This window comes from Cricetulus griseus, chromosome 4 (assembly GCF_003668045.3).
Source record: "Cricetulus griseus strain 17A/GY chromosome 4, alternate assembly CriGri-PICRH-1.0, whole genome shotgun sequence".
Classification (NCBI taxonomy): Eukaryota; Metazoa; Chordata; class Mammalia; order Rodentia; family Cricetidae; genus Cricetulus; species Cricetulus griseus.
This window is the reverse complement of record NC_048597.1, coordinates 88,254,514-88,280,230: the sequence shown is the minus strand read 5'-3', so window position 1 is coordinate 88,280,230 and position 25,717 is coordinate 88,254,514. Positions and strand designations below refer to the sequence as shown.

The 25,717-nt window shown below is 47.9% G+C and overlaps 1 protein-coding gene across 1 annotated transcript; it reads right to left on the bottom strand.

Annotated features, from left to right (window-relative positions):
• Window positions 1-800: 800 nt before the first annotated feature.
• On the bottom strand, window positions 801-25,217 carry Arhgef18 (Rho/Rac guanine nucleotide exchange factor 18). The gene is given in 13 exon segments (XM_035444160.1): window positions 801-989; window positions 992-1,064; window positions 1,066-1,147; window positions 1,451-1,592; window positions 2,086-2,188; window positions 2,475-2,552; window positions 3,208-3,252; window positions 3,935-3,992; window positions 4,921-5,035; window positions 7,978-8,128; window positions 9,517-9,775; window positions 24,728-24,856; window positions 25,193-25,217. Coding segments are annotated over 13 exon segments (1,449 nt in total).
• Between the last annotated feature and the right edge of the window lie 500 nt (window positions 25,218-25,717).

Below are 25,717 nucleotides of genomic sequence, written 5' to 3'. Positions count from 1 at the left end.
AGGGCTTTGTGCATGCCAGGCAAATGCTCTACCAGCTCACCCATGTCTCCAACACCATCTACTACCACCAAGTACCAACTACAATACCACTTCCTCTTTAATTCTCTTCAAAATTGAGCTTGATTTCAAAAGGGCACTGTTATAAATCCCAGTGACAATCAGAGTCCTCTTTCCCTGAGGATTCCAGGAACCTAGGACTGCTTGCTAAGCACAGACTCACACCAGCCCAGCCCAACCCAGTAGTTTTGGGCAGCCCCGGGAGGTAGGAAACTCCACACTATAGGTTGAACTGTCTCCTCTCATATATTATAGCCCCAGCCCTCCTTTTATTCCAGAATGAGACCATGGCTCAGTAAAGAAGCTTGCGACAAAGCCTGATGACCTGAATTCTATCCCCAGAAATGGTGAGAGAACTGTCCTCTGTACCCACACACACTCACACAGAAAACAAAAATAAATAAAATGCAATTCAAATAAAGGTCAAGCTCTTGAGTACATAGTCTTAACTCACAATGAGCTTCATAATGGACTAGGTTGAGTCCCTGCTCCAACATGATGATGGATCCTTAAAGAAAGGGAGATTGGAATCTGGCCTGATGACACAATCAGTAAAGGCACTTTCCTTGCCAGCACAAGGGACTAAGTTCAGTCCTCCAGAACCCATGTAAAATAATAAATAAATAAGATGCATGAGGGGCACAGTGCTTGTAATTCCTGTAGGCAGAGAGAGATAGGAAGACCCCTGGGGCTTTCAGGCAGCCGCTGAACCAGCAAGTTCCGGGTTCTGTGAAGACCTTGTCTCAAATAATGGAGAGTGACGGAGGGAAATACCCAGAATTAATCACTAGCCTCTGCACATATGTGAACACATGTGTGTACAGGTCCATGGATGTACCTGTACACACATCACATGTAAAACAAGACGGGATGACACATGAGGAAGGACGTCAAGGTTGTCTTTTGTCGTACATACATGAGCAGGTGCATACATGAACATAAAGAAAAAAGAAGAGTTTGGGACCCCAATGTGCACACGAGGAGAACACTGCAGGATGATGCTGTCACAAGCTGTAGAGTTATCAGAAGCCGGAAGAAACTTGACTGACTCCCTGTAGATATCTTGACCTTGGCCAGCCAGGTCGCAGAACTATGACGGAATACATTTCTGAGATTTTAGCCAGTAAGTATCATGTATTTTGTCACCACATCAGATAAATACCCTGCCTGAGTCAAGGTCCTGATGGATTTTTACAAGGCCAAAGCTGTGTTAGGGAGCTTAGTCACCATCCTCAGTGACTGACTGGTCCCTCTGCTTCTCTCCAGGTGGCTGCTGACACGTGCTCATACCAGTGAGAGTGAAATAGAGCCAGAATGTACCAGAAAATGGAGGGACATAAGGAAGAAAGAGGGCTGACACCCTCACTGGGTGGATAGATGGTGCTGGACTCACCTGAACTCAGCAAAGGTTTGCCACACAGAGGACAGTTAGAGTAACCCACGAAGGTTCCTCGAACCAGCTGGTGCCCGTTGACACACTCCCGCCTCCCTGGAGAATCCTGAAGCTTATCCTTTAGGTGTGCAGGGCTCTTCCCCTGCATGAGACAATGATAGGTCTCAGGACATCCTTCTGCATGGTGTGGTGCAAATCCCTCAATGCACATGAGTGGCCAGGCCCCTCCCCTGAGGAGATCCAACTACCAGGTTCCTCCCACAAAACACTCTCACTGCTCTCATGCTGGACCCAGCCCCCACCCTACAGAGTAAAAGAGCCTAAGCTCTGGACTTGAACTTCCACCAACCTGCACTCTGGAAATCTCCACCCCTGACTCTCCACAAGAAATCCTATATAAACTCTCCTTCTGTTCAGTTCTCTGTGTGAGGTGAGACTTTGTGGTATTCCTTGGCTCCCGACTGCCAGGATACCTTTCCCTTAAGAGCTGTAGAAACTCTTCCATCTGGCCTTTTTGTGTCCTCCACCTCCTTGTATCCAGTTCTGGTTCAAATCCCAGGGTTCCTGAGTCAAGTATACTTTACCGAGCTCGGGAAGGAAGAGAGAGTCCCCCTGCCTCCAGCTCAACCCCTCACCTTCTCCTTCTGCCTGGTGACCCTGCTTCGGAGGGAGCTCAGGCTACGCTTCACTCTGGTGCTCCTGTCTGTCTTCTCATTCTTGCCTGCACCATCCTCACTCCTAGAGGGTGGGAAGGAGGTGACAGAGGGCTCCAGGCCATTCTGAGGCAACTCTGAGAGGTTCTCCTGGAATCTGTCTCCCCCTTGATGTGTGACCTGTTTGTAGTTCCCAATTCCCTATCTTCCCTTCCCTCTTTTCCTTTTCCTCTCCCCTTCCTTCCCCCTCCCCTCACTGAGCAGTCAGTCCTTGAACCTGTGATCATCCTGTCTCAACCTTTGCTCTCTAGGTAAAGTCAGCTCTTAGGGTAAAGGCCCTACCATAGCCACCAATGTCAGGGTGCGCTTACTCAGACAAGAACTCAAACCAGGTGAGGCTGGAGTGGGCTCCAACAGGGCTGGTGGACTTGTGAGCTCGCTGACGGGCCCTGTAGGAGCAGAGGAGGACAGACATCTAGGTCTTCAGGCAGCTCAGTCCTTATCCTGTATTTCTGCATCCCCAGGGCTTCAGAGTCCAGGAGCATCCTAGGGGTCCTGCCTGAGGGCCCACCAGTGACTGCATAAGGGGACATGACAGCAGGCTGTCCAGCAGAGGGCGGTGGTACTGTGTCTTGGACTAACCACAGGAGCATGTCAGGAAAGTTTTATGATAGATTTTAGGAAACAGAGACCTTTTCTCCTTTGCTTCATTCTTTATTAGGCTTCCTTCTTCATCTCTCATCCTCCTCTTACAATCCTCCCTTTCCTACTCCCCCCACCCCCTCCCCATCTCATTTTTAACCTCCTTCCCCCCCTTCCTTCCCCTCCTTCTTTGGCAGAGTCTCACTACATAGGTCAAGTTAGCCTTAAACTCACAATCTTCCTGCTTCATCAGTCTCCCAAATGTTGGGATGACAGGCAAGGATCATCACACTTCTCTTCTCTCTGCCAGAGCCCTGTAACTGACTACTCCTACCTATGCCCATTCTTGTCCCCTCACACCCATCTCCCCCAATGGCCCGCCACCACCGCCATTTCTCCCTAACTGCCTCCTGTTTGTCTTCTCCCGCACCTAGCCTTCACACCTGCTCCCTTCCCACTTACCCATGGTACTGTCGAAGTTCCTGAAGCACTTGTTGTACTATCAACCTAGGAAAGGGGTGGATTACAAACCTATGCACCATGACCAGACCCTAAGGCCCCATGCACACGCTAACTGGGTGCCCTGAAGCCCCCTTGATGACTTCCTCCTGGGCAAAGGTTGAGAGAGAAGCCCCATTATATGAGACTGAGCTAGATTAGGCTAGCGTGGTCAATTATTTAAAAAAAAAATTGGGAGGAGGGTGTTTGAAACAAGGTCTCATGTATTTCAGGCTGACCTTCAGCTTACAATTAGCTAAGGATGGCCTTGAACTCTTCAACTCTCCTGCCTCCACCCACTGAGTGCTGGGATGACAGGGAGACACTACTTCATGCCTGGTCTATGTAGTACTAGGGATGGAATCCAGTGCATTCGAGGTGAGCCCTCTACCAAATGAGCCACAGCCACAGCCATGGCTGCTCACAAGAGGCAGCTACATCCTCTGGCTGCAGCCTCTACCCACCTCCCCCTACCCAGTCCACTGGGGCACCCCTGCCTGCTGTGGTGCAAACCCTCTTCCTGACTCCTCCCTAACTACTGGGCATTCCTGCCTGCTGTGGGGCAAACCCTATACCCACCTCCCCCTAACCACCGGGCACTCATTGCCTGCTGTGGGGCAAACTCCTACCTACCCACCTACCCCTAGCCAGTCCATTGGGCATTCCTATCTGGTGTGGGACAGACACTCACACATGGTCTGGCTCCACGTGATCCTTTTCCAGGCATTCCAGCACAGGTGGTTCAAGGCCTAGAATCAGTTCCCAGCACAGGGGACACAGGAATGAGCAAGGGTCCGGCTCTACACCTGCCCACACCAGCCCCAGAAGCATAAGAGGCTGAACATATAACTCTCTAAGGGAGGAGAGACAGGAAGAAGCCCTGGATCAGGGACTGTCTTGCTGTGTATGCAAACTTAGCAGACTCTCCCAGGCACCCCCAGGAGCTACACTCACTGTTCCTTCTTTCAGAGGACAGTCAGGGAGGCTCAGACCCACTCACAAAGCCGGTCGGATTTATATGACAGTTTGAGTGACAACAGAGAAGTATAGTCTTTGATTAGAGATTCAAAGACAAGGAGGGAAATAAAGAGAGAGCCAGAGCAGGGGTGGGAGGGAGAGAGAGCAAAAGAGAGGATGTAGAGAAGAGAGGAGGCAGAGAGAACAATGGAGAGAGGAAAGAAGAGAGAGGGGGAGGAAGGGAGGGAGGGACAAAGAGGGCAGGGTAGAAGATGACTCAGTAGGTAGAGGGCTTGTTACCCTGGACTCACACAGTGGGAGGAAAGAATCAACTCCTGTCTTCATAGCACATGTGTGCAATTGTATGTGCACATTCTTCTCAATACATCGCACACACATTATTAATAATAATAAAATAAAATAAAAAGGAGTAAAGGAGAGAGGGAGAGAAAGAGAGAGAGAGAGAGAGAGAGAGAGAGAGAGAGAGAAGAGAGAGAAGAGAGGGAGGTACAGAGAAGAGAGAAGGAGGAAGAAGACCCAGAGGTACCCCAGAGAAAGGCTGATGGCAGACATTGGAGGCGATACCCTCTTTCTGGATCCATCAGACTGCAACTTCCTTCCCCAGTGACACCATGCTCCCTTCATAACTCCTGTCATCCCTGAGGCCCAGCTGGGGCTCCACCCATAGAGCGCTTCCCTGTCTCAGCTAGGCCTGGCTACCTTGCACAGGTGCAGGGGACTCGTCTGAGCCAGAAGCCAGTTCCAGACAGCTGATCTCCTCACAGGACACAGGCACTGACTTGGATCTTAGCCTTTTCTCAGGGCTGCTACATTCCTGTTGGGGGAACAGGATTAATTGCCCTGCCCCAGGTCAAGTACACCTCGGGTACCACACCTATTCCCCCACCTCCAACTCCCAGCCACATCAAGGCCTCTATACAATCAAACTGTGAGCCTTTCCCAGAAACCGGGTTATATTTGAGGCTGTGGTACTCATATCCATATGAATGGTGAATCCCCCCAACCGTGGGTCATGTTTAGGGACAAAGGTATCGTGGACACAGGCAATGAATTCCCCAGGTGTCTGAGACTCATTCTCCCTGGATGCAGCCCCCAGCCATGTTTTCCTTCCACTGTGGGCTGCACTCTAGGTTGGATTCTCTATGCCTGGCTGGGGCTTCAGACAAGGGAACAGGCTCTCCTTCTTCTAGCCCACTGGTAACATTTATGACCAAGATATCACCCCCCACCCCGTGTGTGTGTGTGTGTGTGTGTGTGTGTGTGTGTGTGTGTGTGTCTGTGTGTGTCTGTGTGTGTGTGTGTGTGTGTGTGTGTGTGTGTGTGTGTGTGTGTGTGATGTAGAGGCCAGAGAACAACTGTGGGAGTTATTCCTCAAAGTGCAATCTACCAGTTTTGTTTTAGGGAAGATTCCTCACTGACCTTGTAAATTAGGCTGTGCTGGCAGCAGGTGAGTCCCAGGGACCCTCCATGCCTCTTCCTTCGCAGGGCTGGGATTACAAGCATGCTCCACCACAGCTGGCTTTTTCTACGTGGGCTCTGGGTATCAAACTCAGAGCCTTGTGCTTGTAAAGCAGACACTTTTCTGATGGTGCTATCCTTCCAGTCCCATGAGTCTCCTTTGATGGGAACATGTCCATCTTAGAGAAGACCCTTTGACTCTGGGGTAGTGCCAGATGTGGCTATGGTGTATCCTATCTGAAACTCAGGTTGGAGTTGAATCCCCATTGTGGAGTATTAAGGGGGTGGAAATGTGACCATCTGACTTTAGACACAGTCCTTGGGGAGGAGTCTAGGGTTGCATTAATGTTGTTCAGGCTGGGGCACCCCTGGGTGCAATTTTTTTTTTTTTTTGTGACAGGCTCTCACTGTGTAGCCTTGGTTACTTGCAGCTCACTCTGTAGACCAGGTTGATCTGGTCTCAAATTCAGCCATCTGCCTGCCTCCTGAGTGCTGGGATGAAAGGTGTGCACCGTCATGCCCATTCCACCTTTAAAGATTGTGTATGTAAACTGGGTGTTGGTGGCGCACACCTTTCATCCCTGCACTCAGGAGGTAGAGACAGGAGGATCTCTGAGTTCGAGGCCAGCCTGGTCTACAGAGAGAGTTCCAGGATGGCCAGAGCCACACAGAGAAACTTCATCTCATTCATGTACAGTGCATGTATGTGCTTGTGAGGCTATATACACATGTGTGTGGAGGCCAGAGGTCAACACTGAGTGTTTTCCTCACTGTCCATCTTACACTTAAATTTTTTAATTAGTTAATTTGTGTATTTTTATGTGTGTAGAGGTGTGTGTTTGTATTCATATGTGTGTAAAGGTGTGTGTTTATATTTGTATGTGTGTAGAGGTGTGTGTTTGTATTCTAGATGTGTAGAGGTGTGGGCATGGTTACATGTGGAGGTTAGAGGACAACTGGGGATTGAATTTAAGTCATCAGGTTAGGTGCCTTTACTCACTGGGCCTTCTCACTAGCCCTCCACTTGATATTTATTTATTTATTTATTTATTTATTTATTTATTTACTTTTGGAGGCAGCATCTCTCACTGAGTGTCACTGGGCCTGGATTTCATCAACTGGGCTAGGCCAGCTGACCAGTGAGCTCCAGGAATCACTTCTCACCCCTGCCCCCCGGGCCCTGCTTCTGAGACAGGGCCTCTCTATATAGTCCTAGCTATCCAGGAACTCACTATGTAGACCAGACTGGCCTTGAATTCACAGACATCTGTCTACCTCTAGCCTCATTTGCTGGAACTAAAGGCATACTCCATCATGCCCATGCCCAGTTTTCTTAGCAGAAGCCGACTAGAAAGCCTGTCTCAAAAGAAGATGGACAGCACTGAGGAATGACATCTGAGGTTATTCTCTGGTTTCCACACTCTCTCCCTACCCTACATGCTCAAACATGAATGTGTATGTGCGCGAGTGTACTCTCATGCACTCATATATGCACACACCCATGCATGCACACACCCATGCATACACAAGATGATAGACCCTGAAGGAATATACACGGACACCCCCTGTCTACTGCTTTGTGATGTACTCAACCTCTAAGGACCACCAGATGAGAAGAAAGTCATCATCAAACACAACCCTTGACCTTGGACAACTAAAACAAACATCTTTTTTCTATAATACACCTAGCCTGTGGTATGTTAGACACACACACACACACACACACACACACACACACACACACTATTGCAAATATGTCAGGGTCCAGAGATGTCACAGCCATGGGCCAAATTAGGGAGATCCCTCTTCCTGTCCTCACAAGTGATCAGTGACTCCTGGTATCTATGGGGGAGGTGCTCCCTCTCACATCACACTGGCATCGCAGCCCAGTGGGGTGCCTGATGGGGTTGTCCTTCTGTGTGTATATTTCTCTTATTGGTTGGTGAATAAAACACTGTGTGGCTAGTGGCCAGGCAGGAAGGATAGGGAGGGCTACCAGAGGAGGAGAATTCTGGATAGTATAAGTAGAGAGGAGTTGCAATGTGAGCCCAGGAAGAGAATTCCGGGCATTCTTCCGTAGGCATTCTCCAGTAGGCCAAGACCACGTGGAAACAGATTAATAGTAATGGGTAAATAATTAAGACAGAGCTAGCCAATAAGAAGCCCTAACCACTGGCCAACAGTTTAATAATTATTATAGCATCTCTGTGTGTTCATCTGGGGCAAAGCGGCTGCGGAACTGGACAGAAAATCTTGTAACAGGTGCCTACTGTGGGGATTGGCGTAGGTTCTGCCTACCTTACTTGAGGGTTCTTCTGGGATCTCACTGTCAGGTAAGCATACTTGGGTCCAAGACTTCTGCCCCTCTCCAGACAGATTCAGAGCAAGGCTAGCAAGAGTCCGGGGGAGACAGGCTCCTTCGTCCACCGTGGAGGCATCGAGGCTAAGCCTGGGGGAAGAGCAGATATTGAAGCTTTAGTGGATGGTATATACCTGGCCATCGCTTTAGGGACCCAGAGGCAGGAGGGGACTCATAGGGATGTTTCTAGGCCAGGGAGATGGGAGTGGCACACAAAGGGCTCCAAACCTCCCAGTACCAGAGGAGTCTACATCGTCAGGGAGATTCCCCGCCCCTTTCTCTTTTTCTATGATAGTTTCCTTTCTTCCTCTGTCTCTCATTTCTTGCCCCTCCCCTCCCCTTCAATATTGAGGGTGGAACCCACGGCCTCATGCATGCATGCCAGGCAAGCACCCTACCATTAAACTACACCTGAGGCCCTTTGGGAGAAGTTGAGGCACACCGGTGCAGGGTGGTGGTGACCAGAGCCCCTCTACTTTTGCTGCTGCTGCTGTGGTGGGGGAAGATGGGCACTCATCTGTGTTTTGATCATATGTGAGTCTGTAGCATGCAGGTCGGGGGCAAATTTTGGGTAGACACCCCACCACTTACAGGCCATCAGTCATGGCTTTAACAGGGTGAGTGTGAAGCAAGTAGGTCCTTTGTGTACACATATGTGCATTTGCATGTGCAGGAATCTACACACGCATGCTCACATGCATTTGTGAGAACACATATTTGGGCTGCCTCTAGCAGTGCGGGCACATGGCTGGCCCCATGTGATGTGTTTGTGAGTGAAGGAACCTGCACATAGAGGTTCACACATGCTTCTTCCCACTTGAAACTTCCCCTTTGGAGGGAAGGGGAACCCTCAGAAACCCACAAGAAAGCTCAAGAACCTGATGTTGTATGAGACCTTCACACACAGTTGCTGGGAGAGAAGACACTCTTTGGTGGAGTTGCCTATTGTGCAGGGAGGCCCAGCCGTGCAGCTTTTGTGAGTCAGTTGGTATTCATGATGGAGCTGCTTTTTATTTATTTATTTATTTATTTATTTATTTATTTATTTTAATTTTATTTGTATTGGTGTTTTCCCTGTATGTATATCTGTGTGGGGGTGTCAGATCTTGGAGTTACAGGCATGTGGGTACTAGGAATTGAACCCAGGTCCTCTGGAAGAGCAGTCAGTGCTCTTAACCACCGAGTCATTTCTCCAGCCCCACAGAGCTGCTTCTGAGTTATCTACACTCAAGTAATTAATCCCTTATCCAAACTCCTGTAATTAACTCCAATGAAGTCAGTTCTCTGAGGTGGACTTGGATGATCTGTTACTGGTGCCCTATCTGAGGTGAAGGGATGTTTGTTTACATCTCCTCAGCAAAAGTCACACAGCTGGGTAACAGGCAGGACAGCACTATGTCCTGAGAACTGGCTGTGGTCCCTCAGATTCCTGCCCTGTGGCATCCTGGAAGGTACCAGTGGAGGTGGTGGGGGCTGACCTTCGACAACCCTCTGAGCAACTCCGTGGCCTCTCCCAGCTTCGTCTCTGAGGCAGGGCTGGATTTACTGCATCGCTTGAGCAGAGGGTCTCTCTTCTGACTTCTTTTCTGGGGGTCTCGGGATCCACAGCCACTTCAGACTGATGGTGGTCGGAAGGGGCCCCTAAGCCCAGATCCCGGAGGTACTCGCTGCCCTGAAGGGCTCCCATATCCAGACTGAGGTCTTCGGTGCTCTCACTAAGGTGCCTTGGAAGAGCATCTTCCTGTAGGTTGGGAAAAGAGGCTGTTTGTTGGTCAAGCGGTAACAGAGCTGAGGTCCCTGGACTCAAGTGCCCATTCCTCAGCACACAGCTGGTCTCATTTTCCTCTTGTCCAATGGGACCTCATCTCTGCAGCGGTATATTGTGGAGGTTTGACTAAAAATGGCTTTCTGTCTTGCTTTGGTTCAGTATTTCCTCATTATGCTCCCTTTCCTCCTTTTAGAACGGTAATTATATTCTGTGCCATTGCATGTTGGCAGTATATGATCTGCTATTTGGTTTGGATTTTATAGGGGTTTCTGGTTTTCCAGGGGGTTACAGTTAAGAGATTGCCACGAGTCTCAGAAGAGATTAGACTTCTAAACAGTGTTGAGACTGGTAGACTATGGGGACTTCTGAAGTTGGACTAAATACATTTTACATTATAATATGACTATCAGCCTACGGGGAGTGGATTCATGGTAGTTTGAAAAATAATGGCCTCCTCATATATTTGAATGCTCAGTCACCAGGGAATGGAAGCAGTTGAAAGGATTAAAAGGACTAGGAGGTGTGGCCTTGTTGGAGGAAGTGTGTCACTGGGAGTGGTCTTTGAGGTTTCAAATAAGCCCAGAGTCTCTCTGCTATAGCACCTGCTTGCATGCTTGCTATCACGATGATAATGGACTAAACCTCTGAAACTGTAAATAAGCCTATTAAATGTTTCTTTTATGAGCTGCCTTGGTCATGGTGTCTCTTCACAGCAATAGGACAGTGGCTAGGACATATGCCTAACCTAGGGTTCAAGGGTTCATTTCCCTCAAAGTCTTCCACGCTGAATCTCTGTGCTTCTTAGCCAGAACCACACATCACTTCACTGTATGCAGAGGCCACATTTTACTCTCGTGTGCATGTGCGTGTGCGTGCGTGCGTGCGTGCGTGCGTGCGTGCGTGCGTGTGTGTGTGTGTGTGTGTGTGTGTGTGTGTGTGTGTTCCTGTCTGTGGAGGAACAGTGCCCATGTGTAAAGGTCAGAGAGGGTCAATCCTGTGTGGCCTTCTTCAGGGTCTTAGTTTCATTTCCAGTTGCCGTAATAAAATTCTCTGTCTAATTAACTTCAGGGAGAAAGGGCTTATTTGGCTCAAAGTTCCGGGTTGTAGGGATGGTACCACCCCCAGTCAGTTGAGTCTTCCCTCCTCAGCAATTATAGTCACCACAAGCCCTTCAGACACACCCACAGGCTAACCCAGTGTAGACAACCCTTTATGAAGTCTCTGTTACACTGTGTCAATTAGACAATCAAAAATCACCATCTATGCTTGGTATTAGTGGCACACGCCTTTAATCCCAGCACTCAGGAGGCAGAGGCAGGTGAATCTCTGTGAGTTCACCAGAGCGAGTGCCAGGATAGGTTCCAAAGCTACACAGAGAAACCCCGTCTCTAAAACCAAAAATCAACAAACAAACAAAACAACAACAACAACAAAATTACCGTCCCCCTTGGTTTTTGAGACAAGGTCTGTCAGAGGCCTAAAACACACCCATTTGCCCATGCTGGTTGGCCAGTGAGATCTGTCTCCCCTCTCAGTACCGGGATTACAGTTTATGCTGCTACTCCAGGCTGGTTTTGTTTGTTGGGTTTCTTTCTTTCTTTCTTTCTTTCTTTCTTTCTTTCTTTCTTTCTTTCTTTCTTTCTTCCTTCCTTCCTTCCTTCCTTTCTTTCTTTCTTTCTTTTTTTTTTTTTGAAACAGGGTTTCTCTGTGTAACAGAGGCCTGGCTCTCTTGGTATTCACTGTGTAGACCAGGCTGGCCTTGTACTCACAGAGATCCATCTGCCTCTGCCTCTGCTTCTGCCTCTGCCTCCAGAGTGCTGGGACTAAGGTGTGTGCCACCACGGCCTGGCTAGGCTGTTCTGTTTTATACTGTTTCCTGGTGTTGAACTCAAGTCTTCATCTCGCATAGCAAGCACTCTATGAGTGAGTCATCTTCCCAGCCCAGACTGCATTTTGTTTGTTTGTCTTTTGGCTCTCATAGGTAGGTGCCAAGGACAGGATCACACAGATCTCTGTTTACGGTCTGCTTTCAATGGTTTTCTTCCCTTTGTTTCTTAGACAGGGCTCTGCTGGACTCCTCTGGTAATGAGAAACTCACTAGCCTCAAATTTGTGAACCTTCTGTCTTAGTGGCCTCCATGCTGGGATTACAGCCATGCAGTACCCTAACTGACTCTTTCAATTATTATATCATTATCTTTTACATTTATTTGTTTGTTTATTGTGTGTGCTTCTATATCAGAGGACAACTTGTAGGAGTCCACTTTCTCCTTCTACCATGTGAGTCCTGGGAATGGAACTCAGGTCATCAGGGGTTTGTGGCAAGCTCCCCTACCTACTGAGTCATCTTGCTGGCCCCGTGTTCAGTTCTTTTATACATATACCTGGAAACAACATTGCTACCTCTTAAAGTAATTCTCTGCTTAAGTTTTATGGAGGTGAGGGACTAGGGAAGCACTCTAAATGCCTACGTGTGTGTGTGTGTGTGTGTGTGTGTGTGTGTGTGTGTGTTCACCTGTATGTGCACATGTTTGGGTGTCTTTGTCTATTACTCTCCATCTTTGTTTTGGTGACACAGGGTCTGTCACTGAACTAGAGCCCATGGTTTGGGCTGGGCTGGTTGGGCAGTGATCTCCCTGTTTCTTCCCCCACCCCAAGTGCTGGAGTTTTAGATCTACACCATCATGCCTGGCTTTTTCCGTGGATGCTGGGATTTGAACTCAGGTCCTCATATTTGTACAGCAAGTACAGCTTTAAAAACGGAGCCCTCACAGAGGAGAGGCTACCTTAAATGCCCTCCCCTGATAATGAGATTGATGACTAACTTATATGCCATCCTAGAGCCTTCATCTGGCAGCTGGTGGAAGAGGAAGCAGACACCCACAGCTAAACACTGAACCGAACTGGAGCCCAGTTGCAGAGAAGGAGGATTGATGAGCAAAGGGGTCAAAACCAGGCTGGTGAAACCCACAGAAACAGCTGACCTGAACAAGGGGGAACTCTTGGTTCCAGACTGATAGCTGGGAACCCGCATGGGACTGATTCAGACCCCATGAGTGTGGGTTTCAGTGAGGAGACCTCAGAAATCTATGGGGCCTTTTGTAGTAGATCAGTACTCATTCCTACAATAGGAATGGACTTTGGGAGCCCATTACACATAGAGGGATACTCCCTGAGCCTAGACACAAGGGGGGTGGGCCTAGGCCCTATCCCAAAGGATATGACAACTCTGAAGACCCCCTATGGAAGGCCTTGTGCTCCCTGGGGAGCAGAAAGGGTATAGGATTGGTAGGGTGTTAGTTGTGTGTGTGTGTGGGGGGGTGTGGGGGACAGGGCAGGAAGGGAGGCAGAGGGAACTGGGATTGACATGTAAAGCAACCTTGTTTCTAACTCAAATAAAAAAAGGAGGAAAAAACCAAACCAAACCAACAAACAAAAAAACTGAGCCCTCTCCCCAGCCCACTCCTTCCCCTGTCCTTAAATGCCACATCCAATTTTCAGTCAGTCTCTTTCTAAATGACCACAGTGTAGCTGTGGCTGGACCAGAGCGACCTTGAGCTTGCTTTCCTGAGCCTTTGGCTGCAGTTTCCTTTCAGATCTCGCCATCTCCTGGATTGCTCTATTCTTGTTCCTGAAGTCTGGACAACCTCGTGTGGACTCCTGTCTCTTTCCCCATTGCTTCCCCACAAGGTTTCCTACTATCTCTGCTTTTCGTCTTCCCATAAATATAAACACGTCAGGATGGGCTCTGGGCTGGTGCTGGGCTCCCTCCTTTTCCAGTGTCTGGCCTCTCTCATCCCAGGCAGAGGTGGGAGCCTGGCCAGAGCTTGGGAGGAGGGTTCTGGGAATCTAAAGCACAGCCTGTCCCAGCCTCTAGCCAGCAGGCACACTGGAAGAAGGGAAAACCCTACCCCTCCTTTTTCAGGAACACTTTTTCAGACTCGTTTCCCTGGGTGAGAAAAGAGGGGAGCCTGTCCACTGGGGGCCTTCCCAGAGACCTAATTAAACACTGTGTTCCAGGCCTGACACCCTGCAAGAGGATCTAGGAAATCTCTGCTCCTGCTCCCGGGACTCTGGGAGCCTTGGGTTGTGCCCCCCCCCATCCTCCCACCCAAACACATTACATTTCTGCTCAGTCTAAAGTGGAGGTAAAACATCCCAAGCTTCCCTTGGGCTACCATATGCATGCTCATAGTGTACACAGACACACTTTGTTTTTGCAGTGCTGTGGGTGGTACCCAAGACCTTGAGCATGCAAGACAAGTCCCTCTAAGACCGAGCCACACCCCCAGCCCCTCATGGGGAGCTCTAGGCAGCACTTCCTTCTCAAACCACAGTCTATGCCTCACTTCGGAACTGGTAGGCAGTCCCTCTACCTTTGAACCACACCTCTAATTCTTGGGTGTTTTTTGAAGAAAGGTCTTACCATGTGGCACAGACAAGCTTGAAGCTTGAGATTCTCCTGTCTGTATTTCCCAAATCGTAGGTAGGTTTTTATTTTTATTTTATTTTATTTTTTTTTGAGACAGGGTTTCTCTGTGGCTTTGGAGGCTGTCCTGGTACTAGCTCTTGTAGACCAGCCTGGTCTCGAACTCACAGAGATCCACCTGCCTCTGCCTCCCAAGTGCTGGGATTAAAGGCATGTGCCACCAATGCCCGGCTAGGTTTTTATTTTTAAAATGAAGATAGTTACTTATTTCATAAGCTTTTAGAGATAGCTCAACGAAACAACTTCAACTGTACAGTGTCTTTGCTCCTATTTTGCCATGAAAGTGTCTGAGTTTCAACAAACACGAGTCAATGGTGAAGATTCTTCATCTGCAAACCAAAGTCTGAAGCCATGACATGCTAATGCAAGTGGAAAGTTCCTCATGTGGCAGATCACAATCAAAACACAGTGATGGGCACCAGAAAAATGTCTCCCAAGTTAAAGCATTGGCTGCCTGATCTGACAACCTGAGTTTGGCCTCTGAGAACCACAAGTGTGGCACTGGACCAAAATAAATAAACATATCATTAAAAAATGAAAACCAAAACAAAACAGGGTAGAGAGGTGGCTTGGCAATTAGAAGCAAACACTGCTGTTTCAGAGGACCTGAGTTCAGTGCCTTCCACACATATGCTGCTGGAACACAACTGCACACAATGCACACTAGCCTGGGACTCCAGCTCCCATTATCTGTTGCCCTCTGTTGGCCTCTGAAGTTACTGCATTTATGTGCACAAACCTGCACATATATAGGCTTAATTTAAAAGTACCCCCTAACACAGACACAGACACAGACACAGACACAGACACTGACACACACACACACACACACACACACACACACACACACACGCACAAATGGAGAGACACAAAGTAGCATATGAAATACATTCAGACCATGTGTATTAACTGTACATGACATATCAGTGAATCCAAGATCTAAATGGGGTTCCATCCCCATTGCCTTAGGTATACACAAATATTCCCAACCTGGAAAAGTTCACAGTCAGGGCTGGGGAGACAGCCTGGTTGGTAAAGTACTTTCTCAACAAGAATGAGAACCTGAGTTTGATTCCCAGCATTCACATAAAAGTTTAAAAATTCTGTAACCCCATCAACTGGGAAGGGCAGGGACAGGGTCTCTAGATAGCCACCAAGTCCCCCTCAAATCTACTTGGGTTCAGCTACAGATCCTGTCTCAAAAAATAAGGTGGAGAACAGTTGAGGAGTATAGTCAATGTTGACCTCTGGTGTGGTGATTTGAATAGGAATGGCCCTCCAGTGTTTGAACGGTTGGCCAATAGGGAGTAGCATTATTAGGAGGTGTGACCTTGTTGGACTAGGTGTGGCCTTGTTTCAGGAAGTGTGTCATTTAGGGGCCAGCTTTGAGGTATCATATATGCTCAAGCTGTGCCCAGTGTGGGACAGTTCACTTCTGCTGCCAGGATGATCAAGACATAGGACTCTCAACCTCTTCTCCTGCACTATGCCTGCACGACTCCATGTCTCACCATAATGATAATGGACTGAACCTCTGAAACTGTAAGACAGCCCCAATTAAATGTTTTCCTCTATAAGAGTTGCCATGGTTATGGTGTCTCTTCACAGCAATAGAAACCCAAACTAAGACAGAAGTTAGTACCAGGAGTTTGGTGTCTGGTTTTGTGTGTCAACTGGACCCATGCTAGAGTCATCAGGGAGAAAGGAGCCTCAATTGAGGAAATGCCTCCATGAGACTGGCTTTAAGGTATTTTCTCAATTAATGATCAAAGGGGAAGGGTCCACACCCATTGTGGGTGGTGCCATCCCTGGGCTGGTGGTCCTGGGTTCTATAAGAAAAATAGTCTGGCTGGGCATTGGTGGCACACACCTTAAATCCCAGCACTCGGGAGGCAGAGGCAGGTGGATGTCTGTGAGTTCCAGGCCAGCCTGGTCTCCAGAGCAAGTGCCAGGATAGGCTCCAAAGATACACAGAGAAACCCTGTCTCGAACCCCCCTCCCTCCCAAAAGAAAAATAGTCCGAATAAGCCACGAGGAGTAAGCCAGTAAGCAACATCCCTCCATGGTCTCTGCATCAGCTCTTTCCTCTAGGATCCTGCCCTGTTTGAGTTCCTGTCCTGACTTCCTTCAGTGATGAACAGCAATGTGGAAATGTAAGCCGAATAAACCCTTTCCTCCCCAACTTGCTTTTTGGTCATGGTGCTTCATTGCAGCAGTTTGAACCCTGATTAAGACATTGGTACCAGTGTAGTGGGGTATTGCTGTGACAGATCTGACCGTGTTTTTGGGAGGATTGAGGGAGGTCTTTGGAACTCTGGCCTAGAAGAGCCATTGAGTGATAAGAGCTCTGTGGGGGTATTCTGTGGGAGATTGGAAGATAAGAATGTTGACAGCCATGCAGAGGATGGAGGCCTGGTTTGTGAAGTTTCAGAGCGAAGTTTAAAGATTCTAACAGGGCCATTTGTTATTTTGAATTAAGATCCAGTGGTTCTGGTTAGCTGGGGCTAAAGAATCAGCTGTGATTAACAAAATACCAGAACTACTAAAGCAAAACTTGGCTTTGCTGGGATACTTGATGCTGGTCGGCTGGAGCTAAGAAATTAGTAGGGATTAAGAAGAGACCAGTCTTGGGTGGTGGTGGCACATGCCTTTAATCCCAGCACTCAGGAGGCAGAGGCAGGTGGATCTCTGTGAGTTTGAGGTCAGCCTGATCTACAGAGAGAGTTCCAGGACAGCTTCCAAAGCAATACAGAGAAACCCTGTCTCAAGAAACAGAGAGAGAGAGAGTAAGAGAGAGAGAGAGAGAGAGAGAGAGAGAGAGAGAGAGAGAGAGAGAGAGAGAGAGGACCATATTACTGAGGTGAAATCTTCTGGGAAGTGTTTCCTGAGAGCACAGAGAAGCTGGATTCCAGAGATGACCAAGGTTGTACTTCACGCTGGTAGCCAGATTTGGTAATGTGTAAGAGTCACCCAGGTAGTACTGGTTTTGAAGGCTGAAGGGGTCACAGAGAGCAACTGAGGCTTGGCACTGGGAGAGGCCAGGAGAAGCCATTGGTGAAGGTGCAGGACTGAAGGGCTCATGCAAAGAAATTGAGGCTTGGCACCATGAGAGGCTATTGCTGAAAGTGCAGCCTAGTTGCAGCAGAAGTTTCCAGTGTTTTGGAGATGCCCATACCACAGATGACCACCACCAGCAGCAGCAGTGGAGTGGAGCCAGCCAGAACCTAGAAGACAGCTGTGTGTGCGGCAGAAGGAGGCACAGCCAGAGAAGTGACCCAAGTCCTTTGGAGGAGCCCAGAAGATCGGGAGTGGATCCCAGGCATTGGAGGGCTGCAATTTGGTTTTGCTTTTATTTGACTGTGACTGAGCCCTGGTTTTTCCTCTTGAAATAAGAAAGCATTTTACTGGAGCCCCCAGTTGAGAGACTTTGCATCTGAAAAAAACTTTGTATTTTAAAAGAGATTGGGTATTTTAAAGAGATTGAAATTTTAACGTGTTTGAATTTGTAAAGACTGTAGGACTTTTAAAGTTACTTATGTTTTTAATGTGAGATCGTGGGGATGAATAAGGGCTTGACAGTGATGGGTTTGTGTGTCAACTTGACGCACAGCATCTGGCCTCCACATGCATGGATGTACATCCACATAGATGCATGCCCATATACATACAAATCTAAACACCACAGGTGGTGCCTCATACGAGACTCTATCAGCAAAACCTCACACATACACAGAAGTCATGCCTGGTGGTGTATATCTAAAGTCTCAGCACCTGGGAGGCAGAAGCAGAAAAATTAGGAGTTCAAGGTTCTTTTTGGTTATTTAGTGAGTCTGAGGCCAATCAAGCCTACATGAGACCCTGCTTAGAGAAACAAGAAAACAGGGAAGGCACTTGGGTGGTAGCTCAACATGAGGACCAGTGTTCCAACTCTCAAATGTACCTAAAAGCAGGGTAGATGGGGCAGCTCCACTATAAACCCAGTATGTGGGGGGTGGGGTGGGGTGCAGAGACAGGCAATCCCCAGAGCAAGACAGCTAGCCAGACTAGCAGAGATGGTAAGCCCCAGGTTGAGTGAGATACCCTGCCTCAATATGTAAGGTTACAAGTGATTGAAAAAGACACCCGTCATCAACACACACACACACACACACACACACACACACACACACACACACACACACTCACACACACCAGAACAAATAAAGACAAATAATCCCACAGTTTTGAATAGGTGTACTTAGCATGTTCTGTTTGGGTGCTAGGGTTAAATTCAGAGTGTGGCCTGCTAGTATGTGCTCTCCCACTGACCTACATCCCAGCACTCTTTTTACTTTTTCTTTCTTTTAAGACAGGTGTGGGATGGTTGGTTTTAATTGTCACCTTGACAACTGAGAATGACCTGGAGGAGAGCCTCAGTTGGCCTGTATTGTGTGTCTATAGGGGGATCGTCTTAATGTCAGTTACTTGATGTGGGAAGAACTAGCTTACTGAGGATGTCATAGCTCTCTAGGCAGAGTGGAGACACTGAAATTAGGATAAACAAGAAAGCAAGTGTCCTGGTTAGTTTTGATTGTCAACTTGTCACAGCCTGGAGTCGCCTTGAAGAGGGAGCATCCGTTGAGGAATATCCCAGAATGGTCCACAGCTGTGCCTGTGACTGATGGTTGTGAGAGGGCCCAGCCCACTGTGGGCAGCACTGTTCCTAGGAACATGGACACACACACACACACACACACACACACACACACACACACACACACACACACACAGAGAGAGAGAGAGAGAGAGAGAGAGAGAGAGAGAGAGAGAGAGAGAGAGAGAACGAAAGGCTGTTCTGCTCACAGAACAAAGATGGCTTGGAAGGGGCTCAGATAAAAGCAGGTGGCCCCAGGAAGGCATGCACAGACCACCTGGGATCATCATTTTGATGGCCTCCCAGGAGCCTTGGGTTAGAGCTGAAGACACAGGGAGAGATGTGTGCTTTCCTGCATTCATTGTTTATGGCACTAAGTGGCTGATGTGAGAGAAGGGGAATCAGGAAAACAGCCAGGCGTCTGACATTGAGGAATGACTGGATGATGAAGATAATGACAGTGGGCTTAGGGGATGGCTTAATGGGTAAGAGCACTTGCTGCTCAAGCATGAGGACCTGAGTTCGATTCTCTAGCACCCATGCAAAAGGCTGTGTGTGGCAGCACATATACCTGCAACCCCAGTGCTGTTGGCTGGAGAAAAGAGGATCTCTGGGGCTTGTTGGCTGCTATCTTAGCTCTAGGTTCAATAAGAGACCCTGTCTCAAAGGAATAAGGCCCCAACAAAAAAGTAACTAAGGGGGAAAAGGAATTGTTTTAACTCACAGTTCCAGGTCTGTAACACAATTAATAAAAACCCAGAGACAGACATTGGGGCTCAAGCTGAAGATCAGAAAAAGCAAAGCAGCTGGCCACTAGCTCTTACCTCTACATCAGACCAAAATGGGTCTCCTGTCTCCACAAATCCTCAGAGTGCAATCCTGACTGCATTGCTCTCCATCAAGCCTCAGACTGCAGTCCTTTCAATTCCTGTCTCCTACTGCCTTATAGTCCTCTCTCTGTCCAGTCATATCACTCCTGTCTCCATATCCCTAGTGCTGGGATTAAAGGCATGTGATACTAAGTGCTGAAATCACCTTTGCATGCTCTGTTTCTCTTTTAGACTGGATCAATTTCATGTAGCTCAGTGTGGCCTTGAACTAACAGAGTTCCATCTGCCTGTGACCCGAGTCCTGGGATTAAAGGTGTGCGCCACCACTGCCTGGTTCTGTGGCTGTGGCTAGTTTTGCATTTTGATCCCCAGTGGCTTTATTAGATCATAAACAATATATAGCCATGCAGGTCGTAGTCCATCACAGGCACAGAGTCACAGTGACATCACTTCCACAGCTGAGAGCAGAGAAGAATGAATGAATGAATGTTTGCTTGCTTGCTGCTAGCACCATTTCTTTACTCTTATACAGCCTCATGGGAATGATGCCACCTTTAGTGGACTGTGTCTTCTCACACCAGTTAACTTTGTTTTTTTCAGACAGGATTTTATGTGTAGCCCTGACTGTCCTAGAACTAGTTCTGTAGTTAGTTTCAGGCTGGCACTTGTCTCTGCCTCCTGAGTGCTAGGAGTGTGTGTGTGTGTGTGTGTGTGTGTGTGTGTGTGTGTGTTATGGGTAGGTGGGTACCTGTGGAAGCCGGAAGAGGGCATTAGATCAGATCCCCCGTAGCTGTTGTTATGGTCAGCTGGGAGCTGTAGGATGTGAGTGCTGGGATCTGAATTCAGCCATCTCTCCAGCCCCATCAGTTAACTCAATTGAGAAGCAATTCCTCCATAGCCACACCCACTGGCCAATCCAGTACAGTCTCTACTTAGACTCTCTTCCGTGGTGACTCTAGGTTGACAATGACAGCTAGCCCTCCTTAGTTGACTAGACATAGGCAAACGCCACTGTGGTAAATAGTATTAACAGTCAACCTGACCATTACAGAAACATCTGGGAGGTGGGCCTCTGAACATGCCGGTAAGGGATTGTAATTTTTAAAAGTTAATTTTTTTATTGTTTAAGAATTTCATACATGTATACAATATGTTATGATTAAGTCCATGCCCCAATCCTTTCCCTCCAATTCCTCCCCTATTCCCACCACTACTTTTCTCTCCTAATTTAATGTGCCCCCACCCCCGCCTGAGTCCACTTACTACTGTGGCCAGTGTATTCATGGGTATGTGACCATCTACCAGACCATGGGCAGCCTCTAGGGTACATCACTGAAGAAAACTGGCTCTCCTTCCTCCAGCAGCCATCAGTTGCTAACAGTCTCCCAGCTAGCTGTGTGGGGCTTCCTGAGCCCTCCATAGTCCGTGCTAGGATTTTGGCTGGCTTCGTCTTATGTGGGTCTTTGTACCACTGTGAGTTCATGTGTGCAACAACCCTGTCATGTCAGGCATTATTTTGTTGAAGATATCCATTACTTATGGCTCTTACAATAATTATTTCTCCACCCCCTTCTGAGGTGTCCCTGAGTCTCAGAGAGAGGGGGTGTGATATAGATGGATTGTTTTAGTTGGGTTACTTGAGCTGGGAAGACCTATCTTAACTGCGGATGGGAGTCTTCCCAGATGCTGGACTCTACAGGTAGAGAGAGGCTGAGCACTAGCCTATTGTTTGACTTTTCTGAGGGCAACTGCCTCAAGCTCTTGCTGCTTTGACAGCCCTGCCATGATGGAATGTGCTCTTGAACTGTGAGCTAAATTAAACCCTCTCTGCCTCTTGGTGTTTGTCAGTGTACTTTGTCACAGCAAGAGGAAATGACTCTAAGACAGGTGCCCAGGTGTCCGAGGCTGGGGGACTGCCAGCTATGGGTCCTATTCCTGAATTGTATCCTTCTGGAATGATCCATATACATTGACAGCTTAGGTGGTGATCTGCTGTGACTTGGACGTGGTTCATGTCCACAGGGATCATATATTAGAAACTTGGTTCCCAGGATGGCACTATTCAGTTGAGCCTTTAAGAAGTGGAGCCTGTGCCAAGCACTAGGGAGGCAGAGCCAGGCAGATCTTTGTGAGTTACAGCCTTGCCTACATAGTGAGAGCCAAGCTAGTCAAGGATACACAGTGAGATCCTGCCGCAAGAAAAAAAAGTGTGGCCTTATTGGGAGGTCATTGAGATAATTGGGAATGTTCCTTAGGAAGGAACCCCAGGCTCTCTGGCTCCAATTGTGTGTGTGTGTGTGTGTGTGTGTGTGTGTGTGTGTGTGTGTGTGTGTGTGCAAGCCAGGGGACAACTTGGGAGCTTCACTTCATTAATTCTGAGTCTCTCATTGGCCAGAGCTCAACAAGTAGCCTGGGCTGGCCAGGGAGACATGGGGTCCACCTGTCTCCACCTCCCTAAAGCTCCATTGTTGGGAGAGTCTCGGCACTTCCCTTGAAATGCCATGGTGCATTGTGAAGGTCAGAGGGCAACTTGTGGGAGTCAATTCTCTCTACTTCATAGATTCTGGGGATTGAACCCTGGTCATTAGGTTGGGGGTAAAAGCCTTTACCTGCTGAGCCATACATAAATTAGTTTGTGTGTGTGTGTGTGTGTGTGTGTGTGTGTGTGTGTGTGTGAAGTTTGCCATGGTACCTGTGTAGAGGCCAGACGACAACTTGCAGGAGTCAGTTCTCTACCACTCGGGTCCTGGCAGAAAGTGCCTTTACCCTCCGAACCCTCTCTCTAGCTCATACACTTTTTTATTTATTCACTTAATGTGGGTTTTGGGACCCGGATTCAGGTCCTCATGCTTACAAGGTAGGTACTTTACAGATGGCAACACACCCCAGCCTGTCTCACTTCCTGTTTTGAGATGCAATCTTTCCTTTCCACACAGGTCCTGATATGATTGACCTTACAACTTGCTGTAGTCTAAATAAGAGTATTCTCCAGCCGAGGTCTGTGTGCTAACAGCTTGATCCTCAAGGTGGCGCTGTTTTGTGGTGAACTTTTTGTAGCAGGGATTACCTTGAGGTCATTGTGGGGACTCTCTAGGAAGGGATTGTGTGGCTTCCCCTCAGTGTCTCCTTCTGCTTTTGTCTCATCCATGAGACTAGTGGTTTGCTCTCACTTCTAGCCATGGGGCTGCTGAATCTTGGGCTGAAACCTCTAGAACCATTAGCCAAAATAAATATTTTCTGTTTATAAGTCTATGTCAGGTATCTCATCATAGTAATGGAAAGCTAATAAAAGACCTCACCACTAAGCCACATGAACTCATATTTTTTGGTTTTTACTGGGGCCTATTTTGTTTTATTTATTTTTTGCAATATTTATCAGTTATTTGGAAATTCTCACAATAATCATATTTTTCTCTTCCCCAACTCCTTCCAGATCCACCTCCCTTGCCTACCCACCTAAGTTGGCATCCTCTCACCGTGCAGTGGAGGGGGCCGAGAAAGCCCTGTGTGAGTCAGTGTGTGCTGTTGACAAAGATACCACCATGTCAAGGCCGTCATCATTTCAGTTTCAGAGGGATGGCAAGATCTTCCTTGGAGGATCAAGTGGGAATATTAACAGCATGTACAGAAATGGCCACCATAGCTTGTTAACAGGATGTACAGGACATGGTCACCATAGCTTGTTAACAGCATGTACAGAAATGGCCACCACAGCTTTCTCCCCTGGATGTTTACAGCCTTAAGACTGCTCCCCTGACAGGACTGCTCCGTTGAGATTAGCTAAGTCTGTCTCCCTGGTCAACTGTGTACCACAAATCCCGCCTCCTTGGGTGTCTGTGTAACAACCCTGCCCCCTGTCCGGCTGTATACAGTAACCACATCTCTGTTCAACCCAATATAACAAACATGCTGAGACTGGAGGGTAGGTGCTCTGGTTTCTCCACCCAAGAGCCCAGAATGTCCATCCCAACTTTTCTGCTCCCTACACTAGCTGGTGAGTTCTGGGAGAGTGAGAGATGCTGGCTCAGAAAACAACATAGATGACAGCTAAGTACTGATAGCTGAGGTTGTCCTCGGTTTGCATGCATACACATACACATGCACACACAAGCACATGCACACACAAGCACGTGCACACACATACACATGCACACACAAGCACGTGCACACACATACACATGCACACACAAGCACGTGCACACACATACACATGCACACACAAGCACGTGCACACACATACACATGCACACACATACACATGCACACACATTCACATGCACACACATATGCACAGAGGAAATGTGCATTAAAAAACCTGGGTGCTGGGGGAGGGGAGGGAGAGGGAGCGGGAGAAGGGATTGACATGTGAAGCAAGCTTGTTCCTAATTTGAACTAATAATAATAATAATAATAATAATAATAATAATAAACCCCAAAACAAAAAACCCGGGTCCTTCCCTTTGTAGTGTAACTGGACTCAGGTATTCTGTTATATTAATGGAAAATGGACTAATATATATACTATATAAATATATATACTGGACTCAGGTAATCTGTAATATAAATGGAAAATGAACTAATATATATTATATACAAATACATGCTGTACTCAGGTATTCTGTTATATTAATGGAAAATGAACTAATACATTAGATGAACATCCTTAGGATCAACTCCCCGGGGGAATCAATGGTTGTTATTTGTCTGTCCCTGCAGAGCTGGAGTGGAATTATATTCATGACCACTCCTTGGTCTCTTCCCTCTTAGGATTACCCTGATATATACTTCACCTCTACCCCAGTGCTATTTTTTTAAGTAGCATGCTGGGACTCGTCATGAGGACCACTGTCAAGCCCAGGTGGGCTCTGTAACATAATGCCCCACAAGTGCCCAGTCAAACATGGCACTAAGTGAAGTATACTTGCTGCCACCATGGTCATCAGCTGCTACCCATCTCAGTCACCCAATACCTGCCTGGTCATCCTCCATGGGTGAGAAGAAGTCTGGATTCTCAGGTTTCCAGAGTCCACGGCTACCCTTGGAGGCTGAGGCTGCGTCTCCAGAGTCCAAGGGCTGTGCACATGGCTTGGGCTCAGAGCCTGTAGAGAAAGGGGGATAACAGGATCAGGACTAAGTCAGGTGGACAGAGGAAGCTTGGATTCTGTACCCATCACCACTTGCCCTGACAGCCATGTGGTGGCTGATATTGTCAACTCGACAGGATCTAAAACTACCAAGAAGACAAGCTTCTAGGCTTGCTGTGAGTGATGACCTTAATTGGGCTCACTGAGACAGGAAAACTTGCCCACTCTGGGTGGCACCATCCTATAGGCTGTGCCCTGGGTAACAAAAAATGAGAAAGTGAGCCCAGAGCTGGTATTCATTGCTCTCTGCAGTTGCTCTGACTGCAGTTGCGATGTGACCAGCCGCCTCACACTCCTGCCATTGTGCCTTCTCCATCGTGGTGGACTGCACCCTGGAGCTGTGAGCCACAGTAAACCCTTTCTTTTCAAAGGTGCTATTGTAAGGCGTTTTCTCACAGCAGTGAGACAAGTGACTAAGGCAAATGGAGATGGTAAGAAAGAGCCGAGGAGGAAAAGTTCTTAAATGACCTTGAAGCCAACATACCACCTCTTCCCTAAACTTTGGCAGACATTTCTAGTCAACCACAGATGAAGCTTTTTCCTACTGAATTATTTGTCCGTAAGAGCCTGAGTGGATTCATGATGAAATTGGCTCTGGCAAAAAGTCCGCTCTGGACAGATGGTGTCAGGTTGGGTACTAATTCCAGTGTCATAGACTGAGCTCTCATCCTGCTGTCACATTCTGAACCTTGCCCTCCTGTCATAGGTTGACCCCTAGTACTGGTATCATAGATGGAGTCTCATCTTGATATCTTATGCTAATCTCTCATCCCACTTTGACATGCTGAACCATGATCTTGGTGTCATGGATGTACC